The sequence below is a fragment of the Citrus sinensis genome, chromosome 5 (assembly GCF_022201045.2).
Source record: "Citrus sinensis cultivar Valencia sweet orange chromosome 5, DVS_A1.0, whole genome shotgun sequence".
NCBI lineage: Eukaryota > Viridiplantae > Streptophyta > Magnoliopsida > Sapindales > Rutaceae > Citrus > Citrus sinensis.
This window is the reverse complement of record NC_068560.1, coordinates 19,502,482-19,520,475: the sequence shown is the minus strand read 5'-3', so window position 1 is coordinate 19,520,475 and position 17,994 is coordinate 19,502,482. Positions and strand designations below refer to the sequence as shown.

Sequence of the window (17,994 nt, the reverse complement as noted above, 5' to 3'; positions counted from 1 at the left end):
TTGTAAAAATTTCAGTGATAAAATAAAGAAGAACTCTTTTGGAGTGAAACTATCATCTTCTATATATCTTGTTTTTAAATTTTAGAAATATATCAAGAATCTTACGTGTCTGCACTTATTTAAAAGAAGAAGACTCCATATTACCCAGCAATCTTCATAAGACGATTGCTAGAAAATCACTCAGACAAATCCTGTTCGGCCAATTTACAATGCGTTATGTTGGGTTGTATGGAACAGTCCTTGAGGTAATTCTACAGGACATGTATGGAGCTATTGCAATGCCAACTATGGATCAATCTATAATTGGAGAGAACTAGTGAATCTATTCCAAAATTTCAAGGAATAATACACTAATTAGCACTATGAATTACCTTCTTATATTTTTTCACAAACAAAAGCATGTTGGGCCTTGATTGTTTTCTAGAATTTATAAGATATGAGGTGATAATAGTAAATCAATTTTAGAAAAATGGAAAGATCAGTCAATAGATCTCTAGATGCAGTTGAGAATTTAGATTTTTGTCAAGAATATCGAGTTATTGATACAATAAGGATTGTTAATACTCGATTAATTGCAAGCAAATGCTTGTATGAAAATATGAAAAACATAAACATTGAATGTAACAATGAAATTTTTGAAGAAAAAATAGGGTAGCATTAATGGAATATCTTAATCAGTCTTGAAATAATTCAAGGTAGCAAGTGCAAGATAAATAAAAGGTTTCTAGAACATCAATAACAAAGGTTGAATAATAAATAATAATAATAACAATAATAATATGAACTTTTCAATTTAGGACGCTAGATTTAGATTGCAAAATATATGTGAAAGCATTGATGGTGTATATCTTGAATGGGAAAATAGATTAGAAATATATATAAATATGCTAGAAGAAAAATTTGGTCAATGACTAGAAAGTGAAGGAGTTATAAAATGCAAGTGCTAATGTATACTCAAAATTTATAGATCTTTATGAATATCATAATCATTTAAACCTTTATAAAATATGGTAAAAGCTTTAAAAATAGATGTAGAAGAGATGAACAAAGAAGTCATCCAACAATTCAGAATCAATAATTAAGCATATAAGGACCTAACTGAAGAAATGGAAAAATATTTGAATATAAGAAAAATCTATGCAAAAACAGAACTAATCACGTGTTGCTGAGATAACAATTTGTTAGTCAATTCAAAAGATCGCAATTTATAATAGTTGTAAATTCTCATGACTAAAGATGGGTTGGGCGGCATGTGGTGTGGCATGGGCATAGCATGACACGAGTAATTTCGGTAGGACACGCAGCACGGCACGACACGGCACGCACGTTGGTTGGGTCGGGCATAGAATCTTAGGCATGTGGGCCTTAAAAGCACGACACGATTAGAGATGGGTCAAAACACAATATGCAAAAAAACACATAACAAGCACGCTTCACTAGTGGGCTAGTACACGGCCCGTAGGTCATCAATAGTATACGGGCCAAAATATATCAAATTAAATTTTTTTAATGAAAAGTAAAAAAAAATGTTTTGACTTTAAAAATATCTTGAAATTAAAATTTTTAATATATTTTATTAGCATAGGCTTTTAAAAATTAATTTAAGTCTTAGTTTAAAAAAATTCTAATTGTTTTATATTTATAATTTATTGAATGAATAAATGAAATTTGAATAATTTCTTTGAATATTTTTATATTTTGGCCGCTTGAGTTTATAGATTTGTATTAATCATTACTATGATCTTTGGAATTAAATTTACGTATTGTTGTATTATAGTTGATTATTGTGAAATTAAACATATAGTTGTGAAATTCTAATAAATTGATTATGAAATATTAATTGTTCCCTTAATAAAAATTATTTTTATTGTTGTTGTTGTTATTCTTCTTCTTCTTCTTCTTATTATTATTATTATTATTACTATTTCTATTACTACTATTACTATTATTATTATTGTTGTTGTTGTTATTATTAGTGCATGAGCTGATGAGGTTGAAAAAACACGTAAGGTACGTCAGGCACAAACAAAGCACGTCAGGTACGTGGACTTAAAAAAGTACGCTAGGCATGTGGGCTTGAAAAAAAGAAAAAAAAAATTAGCGAGCTTTTTTTAGACATGGCCCGAACACAGTACATGTGCGCTTGTGCCGTGGGTCATGCCAGACCTGAAAGAAAAAACTTGAACACGATACAGTATAGTCCGTTTACTTAGTAGGCCATAGCGTGCCGGCCTATAGACCCGAATGAACCTTAGTTTGATGGGCTGTGCCGTGCCGTTGGCCACCTTTAGTCATGACCCCTTGGATTTTTTAAACAAAACAAAGAGAAAATCTTGTTCAGGTGCTGCGCTGTTCAATTATGTGGTTTTGGCTGGATTCGTTGATTTAAAATAAAAAATTACAGATTCTATGATATTTGTCTCATAGTGCTGATAATTAATAAAGTATTTTCAAAGTTGAGCACAGCTAAAGTGACAAAAAGATAAAATATTGACAAAAATAAATTTAATATTTATTAGTTTTAATTATTTTTTGATACAGTAAAACAAATCCAATTTTAAGTTGTTCTTATTGAATTTAGTCTCATAATCATTTTTCTTTTAGGTTATATCATTTCTTTCCAAAAATAATCAAGAAATTAAAAACTTACAAAAATACACTCAAAACGACATTGTTTTGGGTGTTTTTTTTTTTTTAAAAAAAAAAAAAAAACCTCAATCCAAATGATCTCGTTTTGAGTGTACTTTATCAGGTATTAATTTAGATACGAGTCCTCTTCCTTTATGCATGATATGAGACAATTGCGTAGTAGTTAGCAAAGGATAGAAATCAAACGATCCAAATTAAGGATCCTTTCTGAAGAAAAAGTTTTGTTTTCTTTGCAAATAAAAATTATGGACATAGAACGTTAATTTTGATAATCACCAGCTCGGCTCTTCGGAGTTTGGTATGAACCCTGCTCGAATGAGACACGCATGCACCTTCGAGACAGAAGATTAAGATTGGATGAGAAAATGGAAGTGAGATGGGCAATCAAGGCTGCTCAAATCCCCGTCATTTATGTTTCTGCTGACTGTTTTTCACTGGTTGGTTCGCCGGAAACCTCTCTCAAATATAGCCACCTTCTCCCTCCAAAATGAGAAATTTACATTTCTGTCGAAGACTCCTTGGCCTCTAAGAAAGGTGAATGTATATAACGGAAAATTATATTTAATGATGACCTATTAAAATCATTTATTGCAATACCTGTGAGAATTAAAATACATGTATTTATGGCGTTATCTAAAAAAGCTACCTAGCCTAATAATTCGTAGCGGGACTCAAATTTATGACCTTAATTTTATTGAGATAATTCATAAACCCACAACTAAGCCGAGGCTTTTGTGGCGAATGTGCTAGTCAAGTGTGCTTTTGTTCAATTAAAAGTAATGTTCTAATGATGTGCCTGGAGAAACTAAATCCACTCAATTTGTTTAGTTTGTTTTAAAATTTTTTATTTAAAAATAAGAATATTTTAACTATAAATGAGTTACTTAATATTTGTCGGGTTTTAAGCACTCGAATAAACCGGATCTTGATCTCACTTGACACGCTTCACTTTAATAATGCAGACCACTTTAAAAATAAATAAATAAATAATAAAATAAAAGTGATAGTATAACTATAAATTTTTATACAAATAAATATAACATAAATTTATTAATTAAATAAAAATTATGAGTGACAAATTCAATCCAATCCAACTGACCCAACGTCCCAACCCAATCCAATCCAATTTAATTTTAACGGGTTGAGTGGGTTATTATGAGTTAATTGGATCAATTTTTTCAAACTCAATCAACAATTGGGTTAGGTGGGATTAATTGTGATGAATCCATCTAACTCAATCCAACCCAACCCACATAACTAAAATAATAATAATAAGATAATTTTTAATTGCAAAATCCTAAAAATCTAAACGATTAATCTATTTTTTATCATCTTTTTATTCTTTTATAAAAGAGATTATTTGTTCTTATATCTACTACTCTAATCTCTAACTCCAAAACTAAAACCAATCCCTTAAGTTTCAATTCTCAGTTAACTAAGGTACTTTTATAATTTATTCATTTTATATTCTTTTAGTTTTTTTTGTCGAATACTAGACAGTGAATAGAAGTTTCATAATATGATATATTTATATTAAATTTTAATAAGTTTATTTTAATTTTCATATTTTTTAATTTTAATTTGACTTCAAATCTTCAACTCAATTAACCCAACCCAACCCAATCCAATGATTTAAGGATTATGTTAGATTAGGTTGAACATATTTATTTACTTAGGTTGAATTGATTTATCTCAATCTATTCAATAATGGGTTGGATTGAATTTTCACAAACCCTACCCACCCATAATAAAAATAAAACAGGTGGAACAACAGCTATTTTAATCCAACTAATTTTATAATTACTGTATTGCTACTAATAAAATAATACAGAATCTCTCGATATTTCTTTAATAAATAATTTACCCAATTTATAAATTTTATTATTCGCATCAACTAGTTAAATTCCCCGGGTACAAAAAAGCACGGTATTTGAAAGAGGCGCGTTTCTTCTGTCTCTCTCTCTTTACTTTGTGGTTCAAAATGCCGTTATCCTCCAATTCAGCCATCGCCTTCACTACGCTTCCTATTCCGGTTCCTTCAATTCCACGTCCACAGGTACACTCAGAGTCTGTAATCATTACTTTTAATTTTTTAAAATTATTTCTAAACCGATTAATTGTCACTAATTGCAGGTAAATTGTAGAATTGAAAATTTCAGCGGTCAAAGAATCATCACATTTTCGCCGTACACAAGAAAACCCAATTGTCTCACCAGTTCGGTTTCAAGCGATGGCAATAACTCCACTAACGTCGATATTCCCTTTCCCAGTGACTATTCAGAGCTTCTTGATCAAGTACGCTGGCTTTGTCATTTGTTTATTTACCTTTTTATTAGATTAAGCTTAGGATCTGTTTGATATCTAGGTCTTGTAGTTTTTAACTATATATGTGTGTTGAAAAAAAAAAGTGTGATATAAAGATTGACTGTGTTTGGTAAACATGACTTATAAACAATTTTTTTTTACAAAACTAATAAAGGTAATAAAAGTTTTTAATCAAACAATTATCAGATAAAATTATTTTTGCTTAAAAGCTGCGGCTATAAGAGTTTACCAAACAGTTTATATATCTGAGGTCCCCAATTGCAATGCCAAAGGGATCCTTAAACTTGTTAAATGAAAAGCCGGAGACATTTAAAAACCAATTTGGCCTTTGTGAAGCTATTAGAAAACAGGCATTGGGTCCTACTTGTTGTTTTATCCAAAAACATTCATGGGGGTAGATAGATTGTGGTAATTCTAGAACAGCATCAACAACTTTCACAATTTAATTTACAGATATATGGATCATGTTTCTATGTCCTTTGAAAATTTTCTTGGTGGTGGGTTTTGGAGACTTAAATCAAAACATCTGCTTTTGTGAAATCATCTCTCTCTACATCGAAGTTATTGTTTTTGTGTAAGAATCCCTGTGTTATAGTATCTTAGGATGATTATATTTCCAAAATACTATTAGCTCTGCATTTAGTTTAAAACTCTAAACCACTGTCACCAGATCATATTGAATGAGTGGCACCTTTAAGATGAGTTGTCAAAGCAGTCTAAAAATTAGACAAAGGAACAGAACCTCTTTGGAACCTCTTGGAAAACACAACTTGGTGTCTCTCTTGATACAACTTGATGTGTATCATCTGTTCTGTAGAAGTTAGATAATAAGTATAGGAGTAGGAGCGTCTGCTTATTTTGGGCTTTTGACCTTTAAACAGGCAAAAATGGCTGCTGAATTAGCCGTGAAGGACGGCAGGAAGTTGATGGTGAGTTATTACTGGATAATTGAAGAACTATATGCACATATCGACTGCAGAATAAGTATACAGTTTATGATGAACAAGTATATGTTTCAGGAGATCGAATTCCCGACAGCTGGCCTTGATTCTGTACCAGGTGCCCTCCACAACGAACCCTTACCTCCCACCCCTACCCAAGAGCAACCCAAATATCTTGGTTATTACCTCTCACTTTTTGTAATTGTGCGATAGGTGATGGTGAAGGAGGAATAGAAATGACGGGAAGTATGCGGTTAATACGTGAATTCTGTGACCTGTTTGTGACTCCGGAGAAAGTTACACGAACTAGAATAGTAAGTATTGTGTATGTGAGCAGTGTTATTTTAATCTTTCCTTCAAAGTGAAGGTAGTGTTTGTGTGTGCATGTATGCGTGTGTGTAAAACATAAATAAATACATGCATATGACGAATTTCTGTCCGTAAACCAAGGTGGAACTAATTTCTGCCCCAAGTGCAACTGCCAAGATTTTACTAGATTGATTAGATATCAGAAGTTAGATTTCTATGGTTTTATTCTCAGAATGTAGCAGGAATTCATTTTTTCCCAAAAGGGCGCTAGGAAAAGAGGTTATCTTCTTTATCTTAAATTCCCTTTCTCTAGTAAAGGCAGAATTGGTTCCAAGTCCCGATACAATCCTTGATGACCTTTATTAGTTGGACAAGTGAACACCTTCAACGGGTCTCTTTGAGTTCAGTGCAATTTGTGCAGTTGTTTTCCTTTTAATTTCTTTTGAAATGTCAAACCATGGTATAACCCCTAAGAGAATGTATTAATTGGATGAGTTAACAACATTGATTTGGCTCCTAGACCTCTATGCAATTTGTGTCAGTTGGTTTGCTTTGTATTCTTTTTAAATGAGTCCAGATTTGGTCATCGCCAGATAAGTTTGCTAAAGTGATGCGCCTGCCCGCCGAGGAGCTGCCATTTGGCAAGTTTCATGAGTCCCATCAGTGGAGTCTACAAATTAAATGATATGGGTACAATACCGATGTCCTTTAAAATAAAAAATTTGTGGTTCTCATCCGTGGGATCCATCAGACCTGTCAATGGTGGGTCCTTAGTGGGTGGACGACAAGTTTTTCTCCATTGGCGGATAAATGAGATAGCTTTTTCCATACTAAGTTTTTCATGGATGATAAATTTTCTTTATGCTGCAAGAAACACGCACTAACTCTTTATTTTTTATTTTATTTTTGGGTTCCTTTTGAATGCCATTAGACATGAGATTGACTAAAACAAACTTCCTTTTTCCTCTTAAGATAAACATGTGACAGACAATCACGAAGTCCTTTGTTATGAGAACCTTTGTCCGAGCAAAAGCAGACGTCAATTGCTGATATTGTTCTTTTGCAGCTTTTTGCATATTCGTTTTTTTGGGATTTGTGATTTGTAATCGTTTGCTGTGACCATTGGAGCTTCTAATCCATATTAGTTTCAGTGTTTAAATAAATCCAAAAGCTTGCACTTTAAGTCTCTCTTAATTCCTGAGCTACACTGTTAATGAGACCTCTTGCCAAGTCCAAGCTTCTTGATGTTTTGTAATGGCTTTAGTTGTGGTGGTTACTTTGCCATAGGTGATACAACTGACCGTTGAACTCCTGAATACGACTTTCACCAAGCATCTTTAAACTCACATAGACCCTTGTCTGCCGAGTTTGATTTTGTTCCTATCTCATTCTTTTTTAATTTAAATGTTTTCATTTCTATTAAAATGTGGTTGATTGATTGTAGACATGAGATGTCAGTGAGTGGATTACATCCAACGACTAATATATGTTTGATTATTTATGACTAAGAAAAGAGATCAAAGAAGGTTATGGGCGACAAGGGGACAAATTCATCAAATTGTAACCTTCAATATGGCATTCTGTAGGAAAGGTTTCTCTCAATTTCTTTCAGACTTACTCATTTGCCGAACCAAACACTAGGCATGGTCTCTTCATTTGTCATCAAATTTGGGAGGTGTAGCTCTTTCTGGGGTTCTCTCCAAAGTTTTATTTGTGGGTTTGAAATGCAAGAAACCAAAGTCTCGGCAGTTTGAGCCTGCCAACTTTTGAAATATGCATTTCTATCAACAGTACATCAAGAAGCTAAAGCCTGCCAACATTTGAAAGATGCATTTCCACAGTCAAGGTTGCCAGTAGTTCGACAAAATGTCCGCTGGGCAAATTATTAACCATTGTGTTAACTCCACAAAACTCTTGTTGGACAAGATATGACGCCAGTCCTTTTGTTGACTCTTTCAATGCAATGTTGGGTCCTTCAGAAAAAAGCTATTTCTACTTGTTAACACAACTGCAGAAAGAAGCTTTTTGTTCCTGGTCTTGAGGTCCCAACAGCAGACATTAAAGTATGGCCTTTTCAATTCTGAGTTGTCTTCAATTAGATGCATTATGCTAGACTAGTAATTGTTTTAAAAAAGAAAGCTTCATGGTGAGAAGCTGATTTTTTGATGAAGGACAAGTTTATTCTTACCTGAAAGTGAATATTCCACTGAATTGAAGAATACACAGCTGGTGCCTGGAAGGAGAGCTGGTTCAGGATGAAAGACAGGCAATGATTATATATTTGATAAGGGAGATGATAAAATCAAGTGTGCATGGGGCAGGTAAAGCATGGCATCAATCAGGCTCTCTGCACTTTAGGAGTGTACACAATCCATCAAAGGCCATCAATCAACTCTGTTTTGTTTTTTGTTTTTTTTTTTAATATTAAAATCAAACAAATGTTAGCCCTTAATTGGCATCCAATTGTTCATTGTCTCATATTAGGATATAAGCTAAATTCATAAGAGGATCCCTCTGCATATATATTTCATGTGCATAAGGTGTATGAATAATGTTTTCTGTATGCTTTTGCTACTCTGTTAGTAGTCTGTTTAAGGCCCATTTCTGATTATCTGATATCTGTGTTCATGATTTGTTTCGTGATCTTGGTCTGTCATTTGGTTTTTAGTTTTTTCCAGAGGCAAATGAAGTCAAATTTGCAAGAACATCGGTCTTTGAAGGAGCATCATTTAAGTTGGACTATCTAACAAAACCTTCATTCTTTGAGGATTTTGGATTCACTGAGAAGGTCAAAATGGCAGACCGTGTGAAGCCGGAAGATGAATTGTTTCTAGTTGCCTATCCATATTTTAATGTCAATGGTAGTCTTACACCTTGTCTTCTCATTGATATTCATTCCTTAAGGTCATTAATTTTGCTTTTCTTTTGTCTTGTAGAAATGCTTGTGGTTGAAGAGCTTTACAAAGAAGCTGTCTTCAATACTGCCCGGAAACTGATTATATTCAATGGAGAACTTGACCGGATAAGGTCTGGGTGTATCCTTCACCATTCTTTCATTATTATTGTACTTTCTGTAAATTTAGTGTGATTTTGATGCTATATAACAGTTTCTAGATGCCCACCCATTGAATTGCTTGTTTACAACTTTTTGGTCCTTCAATTGGTATCATTTTGCAAAAATTGAAAGTAAAATGGGTTTTTTGCTTCTATTTTTGAATACAATAATTTGAAATTCACTCCCAGAAATCTAAAGGGGAATTAATAAGGATGATCGTGTTATATCTTTCACTAAAATGTCGCAAGGAAGACTTTTTTTAAAAAAATAAATAACAATGACTTAACCAAACGAATTAGTGACTTGGTTGTAGTAGAGTTGTTTTGGAATGTGCAATAAAAGGATCAGAGAGGATTTCCTTAAATGAGCTGAAGATTATCCATCGTTCTTCTACCCTAAGCTGGCTGCACTATCCAAAACACTTTTTCCTGTGATGGAGACCATATATTACATTCACAACTTTAAGGGTCGCAATGGAGGAACCCTTTTCAGGTTTGCTAGCTAGTTACTGACGCGTTTCCTGTGGCAACATATTAATGCTTGCCTAGTATCACTCACTGTTTTCCTGCTGTTTAACTTATATTTTACATTTTTTTCTTTTCCACTTCCTGTTAGGTGCTACCCAGGTTCCTGGAAGGTCCTCAAGAAAGTGAGTAATAAATATATATGTTTGCATCAGCAGGAAGTGATGCCTTCCCTTAAGGAGGTTGCTTTGGATATCCTTCCATCAGCTTGAGTTTCACCAAAATATTTGTCTGGTGATAAATCCCACTTTCTTATGTTATAGCAGATTTGTTTTATAGCTTATAAAAGATCAACTTATGTGCTGAGTTCAATAATTGGTTCATGATTTCTAGTTTGTAGGTCTTATGCTGAGTATTTTGATACTAATCTGCCAGTGTTTGAAAGATCTTATTCTTAAGATGAATATAATCATAACTTCCACATCATAGCGTGATTAATATGTCATCTCTGCTCTATTTATTAAGCATCAAATTATCAGAAGATTTTGTTACCTAAATAGATGGTTTTCATTTCAACCTCAATGTTTTTTCAGGCCTAAAACTTCATAGTGCTTGTTTATATTGTTAATTAGGGATGGCAAAATCTTCCACCGGTTTGGGGCCCCATGGAACCCCACCCCAAATGGAAAAAATTTTGAATAATTTTTGGAGAATGGGGTGGGGAGTGGGGGGAAAATAATCTCCAAATTCTTAATGGGGTGGGGTTTGGTTTTGTACTCCCCACCCCACCCCCACTCCAATCCCCATTATATATAAATATGTTTTTAATTCTTATTTAATAATTTTTATTTTATCAATTATAATGTCAATTAATAATTTTTTTAATTTTTATGCAATATAAACAAGATATGAATGAAAGAAAATCTTATAATATTTTTTAACTCTGAAACATTGTTATATATTTTTTTTCTTTTAAGGTACTACGCTCTTTAAATATTTTTCACTTTTAATATCATTTTAAGATATTGTTTCAAATTTTTAGATTTTTTTTAAAAGAATTTAAATACTTTATAATATGATGATAATTTTATTTTAAGTCTCTAATTTTTAACTTACTAAAATAATATATTTATACATATTATAAAATAGATAAATTGGGAATGAGGTGGGGATGGGGAAATCATTCCCCATATGGGGATTCTCCATCCCCACCCCACTAAATTTATTGGGGAATGGGGTGGGGAATGAAGGCAAAAATTTCTAACGGGATGGGAAATGGGGTAGGCCTCCCCACCCCCAGCCCCACCCCACCCCACCCCACCCCACCCCACCCCATTGCCATCCCTATTGTTAATCAATATATATAAGTTTACTTGCAGGCAATATCAGGCATTTTCGAAATATGCGTAAGTATGACAAGGAAATCTCAAAAAGAAACCAAAACTTATTGCTTGAAAAATTTATTTATTTGGGGGAAGCCATTATGAGTTTTGGGCTCCTTAATAGCTTTAGTAAATTTTGGACCATTATTTTGAACTATGACTCAGTTACCCTTGTTTACACCATAGAAAATTAGCAACACTCTCTTAAGTCTCAACTCTCTCTCTCTCAACCAACAAAAATCAACTCCCTTTCCAATCTAAATCACAATGCAAGCTATTTCATCAAACCCAAGACTCACTTCAACTTAGATTCATATATGTTATTTGATTCTTGATTAAGAAAGTGTTTTTTTCTTTTTTCAAAGTACGCTTAGAGAATAATAAATATATTTACCAGCCAACACAAAAAAAGTTTATATGAGGCTTGGTTGACAATTTTATTGTGGTAATATGTCGTTCAAAGATAAATGTTGTTGATTTATTGATTCTTGTTTGACTTGGATGGAAGATATGTTGAAGAAAAAGAAACCCAAAAATTACATATGCAGTTTTTTTCGTCATTTCTGACTTTCATGATTTTGTACAAGATATAAGTTTTGTTTTCTAGACTTTGTTCTAAGTAGTAATGGAAAACTTTGCATTGCACATTTTAGGTGTCCTCAAATCTATTAAATTGGATTAGGCAGTCTGAACACATTATAAGGGTTGTAAAGGGTCCATGCAGTATAATTTTCTCTTGATGCTTTCATATTTTTTGGCTGTACAGATTTGATGCATCATTGATTCTTTGATTCTGATGTCTAATGAAAATGTATGTTTATATTGCATTGATGAATTTTTTAATCCAGGAATAGTAGTAATTGTCTGTTGTACTTCCATGCAATTGAAACCTTCTTGATTTTTTGAAAAAGGAAAATTACTTAATTTGATAAAGAAGAATATATGAATTTCTGAACAATAAAAACTGTAGGAAGCAAAAAGATATCCTTGTGGCATTAATGAATTGCTGGAAACAAGGTTTAAGAATTTTGTAAGCTTTTGTTAAAGCTATAAAATGCTATTTATTATCTGTGTTGTTACAAACTAAAGTACTTTTGTGCTTTATGCAAATTTTAAAATGTTATGCTATGCGTTAGAGCAATAAAGTTGTTAAGAAACAGTGAAGGCTTTTGTTGCTTTACTTCAGATGAGGTTCAAGAATATTATATAACTTTAGTGAATGTTGGCATGGTGGCTTTGATCTTGTTGCTGCCCCAAACTGACTGATTGAAGGAGAGAATTTTACAGCTAGATCAAGCTTCTTTCCCCAGATTAACTTCTGACATGGACCAATCAAATGGCTGTTGCATTCTTAAAAAAATGGTTCAAGTTTTCCATAGTTATGGTCCACTTATACAGAATCTGGAGAAATGAATATATGAATTGTGACTTATATCATCTGTGAAGGCAAGGAATAATCCATGGAATTATATAAGAAGCATTGAAACTGCTTTGTTGATGGCCTGAGGCCAGAGAAAATGCCGAAAACATATTCCTAAGAAAGTTGTTTCTTCTAGTTCAGTCTGGTCCATTAATGAATCCTGGCTACAGCCCTGCAAGTAGTCGGGATTGAGGGGCTTCTGTACATGTAAGAATGCTCTTGTATTTTTTTTTTTAATTCTTTTTAAATTACTAATTGTTGAATTGATCAAATTTCGCGCCATGTTTTCAGTTTATAACATGGAAGAGTGCTTGCAAGTTAAGTTGGAAAAATTATCACCATTGCCCTCAAACTGCTGCATCTACAGAGTTCCGGAGCGATTACGTCAGATAAATGAAAAGGCATATACACCTCAGGTAGTCTCAATTGGCCCTCTTCACCATGGCAAAGCAAACTTACAGTTCATGGAAGATCATAAACAGCGGTACCTGCGTTACTTTCTTCAACGGGCCATAATAAGCTTTGACGAGTTTGTTCAATTTATAAAGCTCAGAGAAGCAGAATTAAGAGGTTCTTATGCAGAGAAAATTGAATTAAGTAGTGATAAATTCGTTGAAATGATTCTGCTGGATGCTGGCTTCATCATTGAACTCTTATTGAGGTATCATTTTCGTCAACCTCAAAAAAAAGATGATCATATATTTCATAAACCATATTTAATAGAGGATATATGGTATGATATGTGGTTGCTTGAGAATCAGCTTCCTTTCTTCATTCTTGAGGATCTTTTTGCTCTAGCTGCAATTGAAATCCCTGAACAACATGAAAATCCAACCATCATCACAGTCACATATGAGTATTTCAAGGGTTTAGAGGCGGTGCAAGGTAATCGGCTAAAATTCCCTCCTTACACTGAGGCTAGGGTAGAGCATTTCCTTGACTTTCTAAGGATTTGTCATCTACCTTCATCGAGGAATCAGGAAAAACAAGAAGGTCAGCAATACCGCAAAGGTAAAACCGTACCGAGTGTGACTGATCTCCACCAAGCTGGGGTCCGCTTCAGTTTGAGCAAGAGCAATGATTTGTTCGCCATAGAATTCAAAAACAGTACATTGCATATTCCGAAACTCAAGCTGCAGCTGGAAACGGAATCCTTATTTCGTAATCTCATTGCCTTTGAACAACGGCATTACTCAGAGAATTACATAAATGATTACGTGTTCCTTATTCATCATCTCGTGAACACAGCGAAGGACGTCGAGTTGCTTGTTCAGAACGGAATCATTGAGAACTGGTTGCCGGATAAAGAGGCAGCGTCAACGCTTATAAATAACCTTTCTAGAGGTACTACTCTGCTGGCTGATCGCTTCTATTTTTCTGGGCTATGCAAAGGATTGAATGATCACTGCAAAAGAACGTGCTACAAATGGAGGGCAAACTTGAAACAAAATTACTTCAATACTCCATGGGCCGGCATTTCGGTCTGCGGCGCTGTTTTCCTTCTTATTCTCACCGTCATCCAAGCTGTATGCTCTGTTATACAAGTGTTGTCTCCACCCAAAAAAATCTCGTGACGAAAAACTTCTGTGCGGTATTTGTATCTCGTTTTCGAGTTGCTGTTTTTTTTTTTATTTTAATTTTTATTCTCAGGCAATTTTATCATGGAATTGTTAATTTTACTTGAATGTTGACCAAGCCGTTGATGTTGTTGTTGTTGTTTTTTTTTTAAAATGAAATGAAATAAAAGGTGGGGGTATAACCTACAAATGATTCTCTCCACTCCATATTTAGTATTGCTTTTACCACATAAAAAATTAATTTTAAACGATAAATTTATTTACTTGAATATTTGATCATGTCATGAACCAATTGACAGGTTGAAGAATTAACTTTCAAGTTTCAACATTATAAGAAAAATAAATAGCATAAACTAATTTTTATTTTCATTTAAATTAATCTAATCCTACCAACTTCGTTTGGTTGGTTTCATGTATCACATGAATTGTTAGGCACCGACTAACTCAAGTATATGTTACTCAAACATCTCACTTGAATAATAGTCTAAGGAACTTTGGTTTGGATGGTAGATATTTAACTAACTAAAACTAACATTCCTAATTCAATGCTCATCTACTAGTAAAAGTAGAACTCTTCTCCGCCAACTTATCTTCTTCATTATATAACAAAAGATGCCTAGTGAAAGATGGACAAAAACTAATAATAATTATGTCAAAGTAGTCAAGATCCAGCCGCTGGGCTTGAGGGCGTGGGTTCGAAGCCATAGAAACTCATTTCATTCCTTATTTTATAAATGTGTGATTAGGGATAGATTTATCTGTGACTGTTTATTTGTAGAGTAATTAATTTGAATAGTATTGTTAATTTTAATTGAAACTGTAATGAATTTTTTGAAAGATGCTTTCTCATAACTAACCAACTGAAGGTAACAATCAAATTATCAAAATCATAGCTCACCGACTAGTAAAACTGTAAAAGTAAAACACACACTTCTCCATCAAGTCATCTCTTTTATATATAACCAAGAATGTTTTACGAAAGGTGGCAAAAGCAGTCAGTAATAATTAAGTATCAAATAATTAATAAAATATGTCAAGCTCTGTCGTTAATGCTGCTGAAGCTGAGATTTGGACTGTCCCATTCTTCGGTCAGGGACATCTATTTCCATGCATTGAATTATGCAGGTAAATCGCTTCACATAATTACAAATCTACCCTCATCGTTCCCTCTCACATTTCCGGCACCGGCATCATCCCTTCCCCTCTTCACCAATACCCTCTATTCGAAATTACTGAAATACTCTCCTCATCTCCACCACCACCACCACCACCACCACCATGTTGTCATGCACAGTCAAATGCTTCAAGGCCTTCAAAATAGAGATGGCAAAACCCCGGGCCGGGTCCGGGTATTGCCATGACCGGACCCTGCCCGGATGCAACCGGTCCGGGTCCGGGTCCGGGCCGGGTTTTAATCCGGGTACCCGGATTTTATAATTTTTAATATTTTATGTGTATATATATATTTTTTTTTGGTAATTTTATAAGTTTTAAATTTATTTCAATAAAATTTGACATGAAAATATAAACTTTAAGTGTTTAAAACTTTATATATGTATAATAAATAAGTCAAATAAATATAAAATATTTAAAATAATATATATTTTATAATTTTTTTTAATAAAATCCGGGTTCCGGGTTTATCATGTGATGCCCAAGACCGACCCGGCTTCATACCCGGGCCGGGTATTACCCGACCCGCAATGCCCGGGTACGATCCGGGTCCGGACCGGGCGGGTATTTTTGCCACCTCTACTTCAAAACCCCCCCCCCCCCTTTCAACCCGAGAGCCCGAAACCCGACCCGTTTGTGCAGTCATCGACGTTATGATGGGCTGGACGGCTGATGTTTTCAAGAATTTTGAAGTTCCCATTGTTGGGTTCTTCACTTCTGGTGCTTGCTCAGCAGCGTGGAGTGTGCCGTGTAGCAGGCTCTCATCCAAGATGTCAAACCGGGAGAGGCCCATTTACTTCCTTGGTTACCCAAGGATATGGCTTTATTCGAATCGGAGCTTAAATGCGGGCCTCACGGGCCCCTTCCTCGTGGTCCACTACCTTTGCGAGGTGCGCCCGGTTCAGAGAAAATGAGTCCATCGAATCTTGAGGGACCATTTATTAATCATTTAGGGGAGATTACCAAATTTTCTCCTATTGTAATTAACATATATTATTTACCCTATTCCTATTTTTATAATGCCCAAAAATCCCTCCTGATATCATAAGTTTACAATATTATCTTTATTTTCAACTACTCTTTTATTTATATTTATTACAAATTAAATAAATCACAAGAATAGAAACTAAATAAAAAATTAAGCATTAAAAATAACAAATAAATATTTTGATATGAGCAAAAAAATCAATAATAAAATTTTTTTCTTGTACTTATTTATTTTTTGAAAATTTTCTTATAATAAATATATAAGAAAATTATTATAAAATGATAAAAAAACTATTATAAGAAAACTTGAATGACCAATAAAAATTTATCATAAGATGAATAATAAAATATTTTGCCTATACTTTTTACATTTAATTTTAAAATATTATGAAATGTTTATTATAAGAAAATGTTCACAAAATAAATAATTACAAGAAAACAATTATTATTAATTTTTTTGCTCATATTAAAACATATATTTCTTATTTTTAATATTTTAATATTTTATTTATTTTTTATTCATGTGATTTATTTTATTTATAATAAATATAAATAAAAGAGCAATTGAAAATAAATGTAATATTATGAACTTATGCTGTCAAGGGGATTTTTAGCCATTATAAAAATAGTATAAGAATAAATGGTATATGTTAATTATAGTAGGGGAAAATTGACAATCTCCCATTATTTAGTCAATCAAATGGGAAAGCCAATGTGGGGAGTAGGCCCATTATTACTTGAACAATTTTACAAATGGGGCGGGTTCAGTGCTTCGTGATCGTGAGATGAGTATTTAGTACTAGCCAATGCTTTAGAAGTATCAAATGAACCATTTATTTGGGTAATTCAAATTGGTGCTGGTAGATTGGATCCTCCGTGTCATTTAACTGGCTTAGACAAACCAGCAGAAGGTAATTATTTTCATAGTGGTTTGGATAGTAAAGCCAGTAAAAAGGGATTGATAATAGATAGATGGGCGCCGCCACAATTATTGATATTGAATCATCAATCAATGGGTGAATTTTTATCTCATTGTGGATAGAATTCAATGGTAGAAGCAATTGGTGTGGGGTTCCAATTTTAGCACGGCCAATTAGAGATGATCAACATTACAATGCTAAATTGGTGATCAATCATCTAAAGGTGGGGTACATGATTTCTAATGATCAATCAAAATCGATTCAAAAGAATGATATAGTGATTGGTATAAAAAAGCTTATGAGTGATCAAGAGATTAAAAAACGAACTCACATGCTTCACCGTATATTTTATCAGGGCTTTCCTATGAGTTTTGTGGCTTCTTTGAATGCTTTCAAAGATCTCATTAGCCAGAAATCAGTTTAACAAAAATAATTATTGTGTATATTAGGCTTTGGTTACGTTGGCTTGGGTGTGAATAAATCTACTTTATCAAGAACAGACATCTCAGCACCTAAATAATATGTAAGCTTTTGTTAATTGACTGCACTCGATCATCAAAAGTCTTACAAAGCATGTAAAATAAAAAATGGCACATCCTCCATCCGAAAGCATCTAAAATAAAAAGATGGCACATCCTCCATCCGAAGTTTTTTACCATTCGGCTAAAATATATAGTCTCATTTTTGGTAATAAGCTCACAACATGCATAGGGAAGTTTTTAATAGATCTTCATTCCCGTGCATGTTGTGAGCTTATTACCAAAAATGAGACTATATAGTTGTGAGACAAAC

General features: G+C 33.5%; 2 protein-coding genes across 5 annotated transcripts; both read left to right on the top strand.

The window, feature by feature from the left end:
• Positions 1 to 4,537: 4,537 nt before the first annotated feature.
• LOC102607123 (uncharacterized) lies at positions 4,538 to 12,460 on the top strand. Of its 4 annotated transcripts, none has more exons than XR_008054831.1 (10): positions 4,538 to 4,705; positions 4,783 to 4,944; positions 5,856 to 5,903; positions 5,994 to 6,033; positions 6,129 to 6,229; positions 8,893 to 9,085; positions 9,161 to 9,259; positions 9,654 to 9,771; positions 9,906 to 10,037; positions 12,312 to 12,460. XR_008054831.1 is itself a non-coding variant. In XM_052441630.1 (10 exons), exons 1-9 carry the CDS (start codon positions 4,631 to 4,633, stop codon positions 10,013 to 10,015), a joined length of 957 nt encoding a protein of 318 aa, XP_052297590.1. In that variant the 5' UTR covers positions 4,538 to 4,630; the 3' UTR covers positions 10,016 to 10,037; positions 12,312 to 12,460. The 4 variants fall into 4 exon arrangements, 3 of the variants coding, with proteins under 3 accessions (XP_052297590.1, XP_052297591.1, XP_052297589.1); XM_052441630.1 differs by having other exon boundaries at positions 9,895 to 10,037; XM_052441631.1 differs by lacking the exon at positions 12,312 to 12,460 and having other exon boundaries at positions 9,906 to 10,229.
• A 143-nt stretch (positions 12,461 to 12,603) lies between these two features.
• Positions 12,604 to 14,329, top strand: LOC112496470 (UPF0481 protein At3g47200-like). The gene is made up of 2 exons (XM_052441623.1): positions 12,604 to 12,752; positions 12,837 to 14,329. Exon 2 carries the CDS (start codon positions 12,845 to 12,847, stop codon positions 14,117 to 14,119), a length of 1,275 nt encoding a protein of 424 aa, XP_052297583.1. The 5' UTR covers positions 12,604 to 12,752; positions 12,837 to 12,844; the 3' UTR covers positions 14,120 to 14,329.
• Positions 14,330 to 17,994: the final 3,665 nt, after the last annotated feature.

Excerpts from the sequence above, each read along its gene's own strand:
- LOC102607123 (XM_052441630.1), top strand. The coding sequence starts at position 4,631 with ATGCCGTTATCCTCCAATTCAGCCATCGCCTTCACTACGCTTCCTATT. Across the intron at positions 4,945-5,855 it reads ATTCAGAGCTTCTTGATCAA|GCAAAAATGGCTGCTGAATT; the intron begins GTACGCTGGCTT and ends ACCTTTAAACAG. Across the intron at positions 9,772-9,894 it reads AATGGAGGAACCCTTTTCAG|GTGCTACCCAGGTTCCTGGA; the intron begins GTTTGCTAGCTA and ends ACTTCCTGTTAG.
- LOC112496470 (XM_052441623.1), top strand. The coding sequence starts at position 12,845 with ATGGAAGAGTGCTTGCAAGTTAAGTTGGAAAAATTATCACCATTGCCC.